General features: G+C 33.0%; 2 protein-coding genes across 2 annotated transcripts in view; one reads left to right on the plus strand and one right to left on the minus strand.

Moving 5' to 3' along the window:
• LOC119992714 overlaps positions 1 to 12,066 on the plus strand; it is a 107,344-nt gene that overhangs the window by 33,417 nt on the left and 61,861 nt on the right. The gene's annotated exons all lie outside the window — the stretch shown is intronic.
• LOC119993265 (tetraspanin-8-like) lies at positions 1,212 to 3,169 on the minus strand. The gene is made up of 2 exons (XM_038840315.1): positions 2,616 to 3,169; positions 1,212 to 1,748 (listed from the first exon to the last, which is right to left on the minus strand). The coding sequence occupies exons 1-2, from the start codon at positions 3,120 to 3,122 to the stop codon at positions 1,440 to 1,442; spliced, it is 816 nt and encodes a 271-aa protein (XP_038696243.1). The 5' UTR covers positions 3,123 to 3,169; the 3' UTR covers positions 1,212 to 1,439.

The following is a 12,066-nucleotide window of genomic DNA, read 5'->3' on the forward strand; positions in this document are numbered from 1 at the left end:
AGAGAAATGCTGTTAAGGATTTGAAGGAACCACTTACATCAGATAGGTCTGTTGTTTCTAATAAGGGCAAGGGAAACATGAATGAAATGTAAGAAGATAGTAGCAGAACTCATGTTAATGCAGAGTCTAGGACTTAATAATACTGCAAGTATACTATTGATAAGAGACTTGTATCGAATTTTGTGACACAAAATTATGGTAAGCTAAAGCTGATGGCAAGGCCCAAGTCCACCTTACATGCTTTTAGTCTTTTCCATTGATTCTGGTTAAGCCAACAATTGCTTAAAGTCAAGGCCCCATTAGAATGCCAAAGTCTTCTTGATGGTTAATTTGAAAATTACATCCATGATTTAATTTTAAGTGGTGGGATCTTAATCTCAAGATAAATTTTATTTGCACACAACTAAAGTACCAATTGTACCTCACTTTTAAAAATTTTAATTTTACATAAATATCCTTGTTTAGAAATATCATAATAACCCTTAAATAAAAAATAAATTTATATTTACATATTATATTAAAAGTACTAAGTTTACACCATAATTATAAAAAGAAAATAGTAGAGTTTACAAGCTGAGAAGCTTTGTAAAGTAAAATAGATTTCATTGAAAAATCGTAGAAGAGAGAAGATAACGAGCTGTAGAAGGATTAGATGAATAAATATCAACTACAAAATCTTAAAATTGGGCTCTGAAATAGTTAGTATTTAATGGTGTGTAAATAAAATTTCACTAATTCAAAAGGTGGGCTTTGAAATAGTTGAGCGACTTTTCCTAAGTCCACATATAAACATAAACAATTTTGAGACTCCAAATCCAAATTATGATCTATCATGTGCCAAATGTCATAAATTAAGGATAACGAAGCTGTTAAGTCGGACGTTGGTTGATTGATTGGGACAACAGGATAAAGATGCTTCAAAGTGCGTGTACATATTCTCCTTTTCACTCTTACTTTTTGGATCCACAACTCTATTGGATTTGGTCAATTCACTAAAAGTCATCTATCTTTGCCAAACCACGACCATGTCCCCCTGCAATTATTCTAAGCTACAAAGTCCAAACAACCAACCAATTGCCATTGCAGAGTGATGGAAATGCATCCACAAACATGTTCAGAAGATTCAAAACCTCTTCCTACTAAAAAAAATGAACTGAGAACAGCTTTTCTAAGTTTATCCAGCCAAAGATCAAGATAACATGGAAACAATGTGCCAGAACTATATGGTAAATTGGTAATCAACAAAATCGTGAAAATGATACTGATAATAAGTATATAAACATGGTCTACATATCCAATAGGTTTCAAAATAATGAAAAATAAACATGGTAGCTATACACAGAGTGAAAATAGCCACTATAACATAGAAGTGCAGAAAATATGAGGAACCCGCCTAACTAATACTAAAAGCTGTTATTTCTCACCACTCTGAAACAAGCTCAAGCTTTTCCCCATCCAGGGTGATAGTTATTGTCCCTTCTGTTGTTTCTAAATGCACAGCATCCGACCGAGTATACGATGATGAGGAAGATAAGAAATACGATGTTGATAACAGCAACCTTCTTCCAGTCTCTCTTGAGGGTATCTAGGAGTCCAGCCTTGCATGAATTGCAGCTGTAGCATAAAACATCTGGATTATTCTCCCAAGCATTGCAGTCAGAGTTTGTGGAATTTGTGTTTGTCTTGGTCCAAGTAGTTGGGTTGACATAGGTAAAGCCACAATCATTTGATGGCTTACAGCAACCAGACTGCAAAAAGGAAAATATATATCAGATATCAGTTTCACAACTAAAAGCCAACATCTAGATGGGTGTGAAATCCCAATTTCTATAGATGATTCAGCAACTTAAAAACTGATTGCCAGTCAAAGATTACACCTAAAAGCATCTTATGTATACAGCTACTACTATCAGGAACTATTTCTGGTACCAAGTGCCAACAGATTCGGAGATTACTTGAAGTATGCATGATCCTATAAAAGACATCCCAACAATTTCAAAGAATTTTCATTCAAATATATAATGCTGTTGGCAATTTACAGTCTCTACTTGAGAAGTTATCCTTGGTCATGAATTTTTTTCCTCTTCCTCTCCTCTTGTTGGATTCTTCAATAAATGTAAACCTGTTAGATTCATCGAATACCTTCTCCTCCAACTATCGGTATAACTCAGAGCACCAACTGATTGAAAATTCTCTCACCATCACCATTAGAGGACATTTACACACATGTAATTACTCTACAAAAGAAAAACCACAATCTCTGTATTTTTTTTTCACTTAATATCAAAATCAGCAAGAGAGGAAATTAAATTCTATGCAATTTGACCGAGAAGATCATAACTCGACAGAATTGGAGCAAACTCAATAAGCAACAACCAGAATAGGAACAACACTATTTGAACAAATTAAACTTCTCAACTAGCATAAACAACACATTCAAGATCCAAACAAACAATCAGACATAAAATATCATAAATATAAACAAAAAAAAAGAGTCAATTAAATCCCAATCAACCCAGACCTGCAGAAAACCATAGACAAGATCCCCAAATATGAATTCGAAGACAGAAATCAAATAACCAGAAGAGTACAAAGAAGAAGAGAGATCAAAATACCTGAATAGCAGATAAGTGCTCTAGATAGAACTCCTCGACCTTATCATTGATAAAGGTATCATTAAACTTGGAGCAGACTTTGCTATCGTGCAAGCAACTCTTGATTTTGTTCCAATTCTTGGTGCTCAGGACTCTCTTCTGCAGCCAATTCGAGTAGTCCCCGAGGCGGTACTCCTTGTAGCCCCTTCCAGAGAGGGCCTCACCAGCGCCTTTGTTAGTGACAACGAAAGCAAATATGGTGAAGCAGAAGAGCACAATAATGAGCAAAAACATAACCACAAGGTAGATCCAGAGGAGACAGGAGTTCTTGCACCAAGCGCCGACTAGACCAGCGATGGAGACCACCATAATGAAGACACCGAGCACAATCACAGGTGTATCAAGGAAGCGCTCGCAGACGGTGTCTCCTCTGTGTTTCAACCACACTCCGGCCCATATGATCGGAATCGAGAGGACGAAGGTCACGACGTTGAGGATTCCGAGCAAGGTGTTGCTTAGACGAAACATTATCGCTTGCGATTTCACTCTGTGTGTATTAGTTTTCTGTAACCGTGTTTGTTCGAGTTACTGAGGATTCAAAGAGAGAGAGAGAGATGCGAGTTATATAGGAGTGAGGGATTGTCGTGGTGAAGGGGAAGTTACACGGTTATTACTCAGAAGTTTCTTCAGAATTCCTTCACGCGTTGGGCGTACGCGATTTTGTGTGCTACTGCTCGTTTCCATTAACATCTGTCCTCTTCCTATAATAGGTTTCTGAATCTTGCAGATCCTTATTTATTTTCTATGATTTTTTACACGTGAAGAGTCGTTGAGCTATCGAGAATTGAAATAATTATTTCTTAATTTACGATTTTTTTAGGCTAAAATTAAAACAATATTCCCAAATTGTGATACTTGTAGCATAAAAATTCCCCAGCATGACCTCTTTCAAATTCTATAAAATTCTTTTTTGAGGCACCATCTGTTATACCAATTCAAACATTTGTTTACAAAAAAAAAAAAAGTGACTCGATTATAATCGATTGGATTAGAGATACGTGTTCCTAAAATTTGATTATAAAAAGAAAAAATAAAAAAGTCCAGGACTTGGGAATATATGGTCAACGGAAATTAATAAAATATGGGGATCCTAATTCAGCAGTAAAGGAACGATTGGTTACGAAAGTCGAGGATGCTACGATCACTATTTTTCAACTTTTTAAATCCAAAATTCAAATTTAAAAAGGTTTACGACTTTTTGTCACCTTGCTTTACTACTAATAATAATAATAAATAAATAGATTAATAAAGTAGGTAGCGTCTGAAACAGAAAGCATTAGGTTGGTCAACACACGGTTCGTAAGGCGTGCTGTGGTTTTAATTCACACGCTACTCTTTATTTCCATTGGGCATTTTATTTAGGTTTATAAAGTACGACCTGATTTTTTTTAATTAGTACTTTTTTACATTTGTAGTGAGATTTTGTCTTTTTGGAATAAAATGTTTAAGGAAATCAAAATCATCAAATTGGGATCAATCTTAAACTATTCCCCAATCACATGCCATATTAAAGCAACTAATCTGACAAATGGAACCACTTAATTTTTATTTTGTCAACAAAACAGGTTTCGGGTATCCCGTATCCATATCAAGTAACTCGTTAAACCGATAGAATACTAATTTTTTTGTTTTAATTGAAGAATGAGTTCTTCAAGTATCATTATGAACATGAAAGCACTACATTGATATTCTTATTTTTTTATGTTTTATGGCTGAGGCTTCATTCTTGTTTTGGGAGATTTTTTTCAAGTTGGTAGGTAATGGATTTGACTCATGGTGTTCAACGCATGAATAAGTGATCATCTACAAATTTGCATGTGTCTAAAATAAAAAGCGATTATGATCCATTTCAAAATTGCATTTTAGTATAATTATCTGTAGGACAATGGTAGAGACCCCTAAAATTTGATCCCTAAAAGTTCCCCAAATCTATGTGGCATTAAAATAGCCATTGATTAAAAACACACATGTAGGGTCCACTTCACATCCAACACTCCACATTAAATGGAGGTCTTTTGGGGGTCACTTTTTTAGGGTTTCAAGCATTATCCTTCTCTATATGCAGAAAAAAAAAATGTTGGTGGCGAATTGGGTACGTATTCAAGTTATCCATTATCCGAACCTGATAACCCGAATATTCAATCCAAATAACAAGTAAACAGACGGATTCAGTATCCATTAAAAATTAACATATCGGGTTAGGTTGGATTCTACTCGAAATTCTTGTAACCCGTTGCACAACTCTAAGTATATCATGGAGGAAAAAGAGCTCAAACAGAGATTTCTCTATATTTTACAAAAAACAATAAGAAGAAGAAAAGGAAAGTTAGAAAAACAGTTTGAAGAAAACTTCAATTAAATTGGCTCTCCTTATAACCAACTACTACAAAAATGCAATGCTTCATGTGGCTTGCTTTCACGAACTCTATATTGTACGCGCCACTTGACTTGGTCTAATTAGGCTTGGTCTCAACTACATAATGATCTCCATGACCTAAACCAGTTCCTATATATAGATAAAACTATCATTGTTTTCAGGAAATATTCTTCTTATACTATCTCCATTTTCTTAACAATATTGACTATATATAAATGACTTCATATATTGATGCAAATATGGTTTGAAGTGGTGGCACAACCACTTTTAGCCTTCACTCTATTATTTGAATATCTAGGTTATTAAAATAAAAAATTTTATTGTTCATGTTTTTCTCAATCTTTGAGCGCACAAACTCTAAGAAGGTCTGTTGTATCTTGGGAGGTAACCGCTTCAATCTGTTGCACAGAGTCGTTCTTCGATGGGTGAAATCTACCTTTAAGGACAACTAACGTGCCTTGGACGTTTTGCTATCAAACACATTTATGCACACAAAAATGCTTTTACATCCTACAGCACTATTGTAAGAGAAGAAAAAATTATCTATCTAAGAGACTGTAGTTCTTGAAAGAGGCTCAAACTTACTTCAAGTAAAAATGTTAGCCTTGAATGATGTGCTTGATGTTCCTAATACAAGAGCAAATCTTATTTCTGTGACTCTATTGGGAAAGACTAGAGTTAGGTGTCATTTGAATTCGACAAGATTGTTATAACAAAAAATAATGTTTGTGGGCAAGGGGTACAATAATCAGGGACGCTCAAAAGCTTTTAATTCAAATGTCAGTACTATGTTGAGATCAAAATTAATAAGAAAATATATATTCTCTAGAAATACAATCAGAAGTATTGGGTTTAATACATACTGATCTACGAGATTTAAAACAAGCCACGATTAAAGGTGATAAAAAACATTATGTAACATTTATTGATGATTTTACTAGATATACAAAGGTATATTTGCTAAGGAATCAAGATGAGTCATCTAATATGTTTTTATCGTATATAGCATAAGTAGAAAATCAATTAAAACAAAAACAGATCAAAAGGGTTAGATCAGTTAGAGGAGGTGAATATGTATCATTTTAATGATTATTGTGAACAACGGGAAATAATTCATGAAATTACACCTTTTTATTTATCTGAATCAAATGAAGTACCAGAAAGAAAGAAAATGACACTAAAAGAAATGATGAATTCCATGCTAGTTAGACCTAATGCTCATGAATCCTGATAACCTTTGGGTTGAAGCAATTATATGAAGTCAGAGATGAACTTGGCAGATCCCCTAGCAAAACCTTTAGAAAGGAAACTCATTTTTGAAACATCGAGAGGAATGAGAATAAAACCAATAAAAATTAATCAACAGTGATGGTAACCAAGGTAGTTAAAATCGCGATTTTGATCGTAAAATCGTACGATTTTACGATCATACCTATAGAAACCTAGTTAAATAGCAATGGAATCGTAAGGGTTGTAAAATCGCACAAAATCACATAAAATCGCGAGTAAAATCGTTAAAATCGGTAAAATCGCGAGTAAAATCGTTAAAATCTGTTGCAATTGTTTGTATTTCTTTTTTCCTTTTTTTAATTTTAATATAGTTTTAGATACATATTTGGGTGTAAAAGGAGTGTAAAGGGACCCTGTCGGACCAAAATAAAACAAAAATATGGTTCAGAAATATATCCAATAAATTTTATGTTATTTTTGGAACATTATTGAGAATTATTCTTAATGTTACAAGGTATGTAAAATCTTACGATTTTACGATTCGAGTTTACGATTCCGATTTTACACCCCTTCTCCGATTCCGATTCGATTTTACGATTTAACTACCTTGATGGTAACCCAACCTTTGTGAATAGAGATCCTATGAAGTACGTTCATATGAGTAATAACAAGTCATTAGTTGATATAGTGAAGCACAATTATTTAATTTTTAATATATTCTTTCCTATGATGCATGTAGTTCAAAACTGCAAATAAAGAGAGGTTAAGCAAAACTCTTAATAAATTTCATATCTCTTATGGGTGGTGTATAAAATTGCTATATACACTTATGAAATTATCTATGTGAATGTAGGGCCGCTCTCATGAGATTTTTGGCAAGAATATCTAGAGGGCTTATGAATAACCGGGCAAGTGTATGACTAATTAACAAAACTGTTTTGAACAATAAAAGTTGTGAAGATGTGATGTGATGTGATTGATGAGATTTATAATGCACAACAAGACTTTTTGGTTCATAAAATATCTTTCATCAATAATTTTTTTGAGTTATGACTCATTTTATCTAAGCTTCATTCATAACTCAAAAGGCACCAGGTTTAATGCATTACCCTCAATTTTATTAGCCCAGATTATGTTTGATACTTTTGACATTATCTAACTAGATTTGGTCTCAACTAATACGATTGCGAAGAATTTATTGTAGATGTTGAGATTACAAATGAGAGCATGACCCACAGAGTTCTTAGTAGATCCAATCAAGACAGGCCGACTGTGATTGTCGTTGTTGCAACTACAGGTCTTGTCGAAGGGGGAGAAGATAAGAGATAATAGATAAGAATAAGGAGAGACAAAATGGGCCACATTGAATTTTCAATATCTACATAAGCAATTGTCACGTTTGTGTTGATTTATTGCCATGTAGGACAAAAGCTTGCCCGAATTTATGCCATTGGTAGTGCTAAACATTCATAAACTTAAATGATTGAGGTGACATGTCACATAAGTTTGTTGTACTGACAATTTAAAAAAAAAATTGCAAAGATAAATACTTACACTTCCCTAGACAATTTTGCAAAAAAAATTAAAAACTTAAAAGAGTTACACTTTCCTAGCCAATTTTAAAAATTTTTAAAAAGGTAATACTTTTTTTTGAGAGAAAAAATAAAAGGTAATACTTACACAGTTACACTTACCTAGACAACTTCTGAAAATTTTTTACTTTTCTTTTCTTAAACAAAATTTCAAAACAATTTGTTATCAAAATACATGTTAGATTTTAAAAAAATTTACATATTCGGATTCAACATTTAAAATTCTTTCTAACAAAATCTATTGTTGATATGTTTTACATGGACGTTCTTAATTACATTATTTTTTAAAATAGTGTAATAACAATTTGGAACACTGAAAAATAATGTGATAACAATCTGAAAACTATTAGAATCCCACATCAAAAGATGTGTGGATATATTTCCCTTAATAAGAGCAAGCCCACCCCTAACTTGTCAACTAGACATTTTCTCAAACTCAAGTGAATTGGACTTTGACCCATGGGCTTCGGCTCTTAATAGCTGGGCTTGGGAGAAACAAAGTCGTACGAGCATAATGTATCCACGAAAATCGAACAACCTAAAGTGGACAATATAGTTGAAATATATGGGGACTGTGGATTTACAACAAAAAGTAAAAAAAATATAATATAAATTTGTAATACACAAAAATAATGGAAATACATTGTTTTAAAAAAATAACGAAATTTATTAAGAAATTGAAATTAGGCCTTATAAAGTGAAATTTAGACTAAATCCGCTTTTCAAATAAGTATAAATCCTTATAATTATATTATTTTTAAAAAATATTATAATTATTTGTATAACATGAGAAAACTTATTATTTTATTACATTGTTTCTTAGCAACACATATATTTATTGTATTGTTTAAGATTTTTATTACATTGTTTTTTTTATCAAACACAGACTTTTCTTACATTTTTTCATCCTTCTTTTACAATATATTTTATTACATTGTTGAACATGACATGTTGGGAACAATTCACACTTGCTAAGTCATTTTGTTATGGAAAATTTTATGCGATTTTATGGTAGATTATTTTCTGCCTTCTTATTTACGGTATGACCGGCCGACAAGCAACATGTGGTGTGATTGACTGGTTCAATTAATTATGTGAGACAAATAGTAGAAAGAAATAAGTTAAAAATTTGAGGTTCAGGTTTATTGGATGGGCTTGGATATGAAGTTTATCCTAGTTTGGCTTGTGTTGGGCTTGGTCTTCAAAACAAAGGTTGACGTCCCATGAAGGGCCGAGCTGAGCTCACTTTTTATCAGCTCTATGCATATGGTTTAGGAAAATGACAAAGAGCCCAAATTTTTGGTGGCCCAAACTACCCAAATCTATATAGCTCTTAGTGGCATTGCCATGTTATAATCCAAGGTGGAAAATTTTTAAAATTTAAATTTTGAAAGCCTCTCACAAATACCTATTTTCTCTCCCATCATCCTCACGCTCATGTTCTCTCTCATCCTCTCTCTTTCTCCCTCACTGTCAGAACCAAAGGTCCACTGTTCGGCAACCGATGGCGGCTGACCCACCAATCTGAAGCGTAGGAGCACCATGACTCATTCCTAGCTGTCGTTTGCTGCCAATAGCATCCTATTTCGCCGGAATCTTGCCTTAAAGTCGTGGCCAATGAAACTTTTGGAGCCCGATCTGGCCACCATAGGCAACCCCTCTGCTAACCACCACCACCGTTGAATTTGTCTTGTCGAGCTCTACATGTTTCAGCCATTGAACAGCTAGAATAGTCACCGAAAAGTGAAAACTCATTTGTGGCCCAGATGTAACCCATTTTTGGAGCCATTGACCATTTATATTTTTTGTTTGCCTTCATGTTATGAATGTGAAGTGGATTTTATTCTGAAATCTATTAATTTTTATGTCATTCAGCTGTTTTTAATCTCATACAGATTGTTTTTCCATTTTTTTTATGATTATCCCACTGTTTTTAATATCAAACAAATTATTATTCCACTGTTTTTAATATCAAACAGATGATTATTCCATTAATTTTGATGTCATTACACTGTTTTTTCATTTGATTTAAAAAAATGATTTAGTTATTTTTTAATTTCATACCATTGATTTTTGAGTGTTGATATATGATTTTTTTTATGAATCTCAGTTATGATATGATAGCTAATAATAAAGGCATTATATTGGGGGATGAATGATGTCGTTAATGGGTTGAATAACAGCAATAATGAGGCGGTTGAACAAATCAACAATATGATTCAAATAAATCTCAATGGATTTTAAGGAAAAAAAAGGATTTAGTTATTTCAGTGTTTTAATTCAGAATAAGCATTGTTCTGGGACGAAGAATGGAATTAGTTATTCCACTCATTAATTCAATGGAATAACCATTGATCTGGGACGAAATTTAATGAAATTAAGTTATTCCATTCTTTTAACTCATTGAATAAATATAGGTTTGAGATGAATTCTTTATTTTTTAAAAGCAAAGTCCGGGATCCATTGGTTTTTAAAAGCACAATTCAAAATACATTATTTTTTAAAAGCACAGTCCATAATCCATTGTTTTTAATCCAGAATCCATTATTTTTTAAAAACAAAATCCATGTGTGTAAGTGTTGTTCCACTGGTTCAAACAAATGGATTTAGTTGTTCCACTGATTCAAAACAATGAATTTAACTATCCCAACAACACCACTCAAGAGGATGTCTGTTTACTTTGCCCAAGCAGACCCAACAAGACTCACTCATGATTCTACAAAAGTAAAAGTTTTTGTTCAATAACTATATATCTTGCAATAAAATCAACGATATGACATCCAAATCAGTGGAATGATGAGTAAATACATTGTTTTATATCAACTAAATAACTAGATGTCTTGAAAAATAATAATGGAATGACATACGAAATCAATGGAATAACTAGTCCAGCCATCGAAGGCTGAAACCTGTAGAGTTTAACAAGACGAGTCCAACGATGGTGGTGGTTCGCAAAGAGGTGTGGCCTATGTTGGCCAGATCGGGCTCCTAAAGGATGGCTGGGGATGAGTCATAACGCTCCGACGCTTCAGTTCGGTGGGTCGGCGTCTCAGATTGCTGGCTGAACAATGGTCTTTGGGTTTCGACAGTGAGAGAAAAGAGAGAAAAAGAAAGAGAAAGAGAGAGAATGTGAGAGTGAGGGAGATATGAAAGAGTGTAAGTATTTGTTTGAAATTTTTTAAATTTAAAATTTGTCTCAGTAGCCCAATCATCTTGCCACCTAGATTTGGGATCTTTTGGGCTACTTAGCACTACTTTATTGTTTAACGCAACTTCATATGGAATTAGCAGCCTATATTAATTTTAGTATATGACCATCACTACTTATTCTTGGGCATAATTTTTAGTGAACGAAGAATTTTCTTGTAGCTTTGTTGTTTAGAAATTTGAATTAACTATGCCAATTTTCAACTATACATATATTACTTCCAAAGCCGAACAAGTCATGCATCAGAGTGAGAACCACGAGTAGTTCATATGACACTAATTGTCTCGAGTTCGAACCTCTCCATCCCCTTCTACTGTATTAAAAAAAAAGTTATGCATTAGAGTTGGGATAGCCTGGTTAAATTATATATATATATATATATATATATATATATATATATATATATATATCCACAAAGCATATCACTCTAGTGAGTTTGAGATTAGCGATTAATTAGTACAGCTAAGTGACTTGAAACACACACTCTATTGTTCCTTCACAAAGTAACATCCAGGTTTTCATTTTAACACATAAATCATTAGATAACCAAAGTACTTATGGAAGTGTGCATAATACACATATTGCTTTCAGTTCAATACAAGTCTCAAAGTAATCAAAACATATTATTGTATTATTTTGTCTCCACCACATTATAGAAAACATTATAGTACGATATCGAAGTAATGATGGATTAAAATTAAAAAACGTAAAAATTAACTATTCGGGTAATAATTTAATTGGTAAATATTTTTGAGGTTAAATTGTATGAATTCGGAAGGTATTAAGTTCGATAGGGTAATAATTTAATTGGTAAATATTTTTGAGGTCAAATTGTATGAATTTGGAAGGTATTAAGTTCGATACTTACGAGAAGCAACATTGTTGTGGTAATGCACTGGATTTTGACACAATTTACTATATAGTTAGGTGTGAAAATTCTGTACTCACGGATCTGACGAAAATTTTAGGTCCATATTAGATATTAAAAAAATAATTTGAAAGCGT

Source organism: Tripterygium wilfordii, chromosome 23 (assembly GCF_013401445.1).
Source record: "Tripterygium wilfordii isolate XIE 37 chromosome 23, ASM1340144v1, whole genome shotgun sequence".
In the NCBI taxonomy this organism is placed as follows: Eukaryota; Viridiplantae; Streptophyta; class Magnoliopsida; order Celastrales; family Celastraceae; genus Tripterygium; species Tripterygium wilfordii.

Excerpts from the sequence above, each read along its gene's own strand:
- LOC119993265 (XM_038840315.1), bottom strand. The coding sequence starts at position 3,122 with ATGTTTCGTCTAAGCAACACCTTGCTCGGAATCCTCAACGTCGTGACC. Across the intron at positions 1,749-2,615 it reads AGCACTTATCTGCTATTCAG|TCTGGTTGCTGTAAGCCATC; the intron begins GTATTTTGATCT and ends TCCTTTTTGCAG.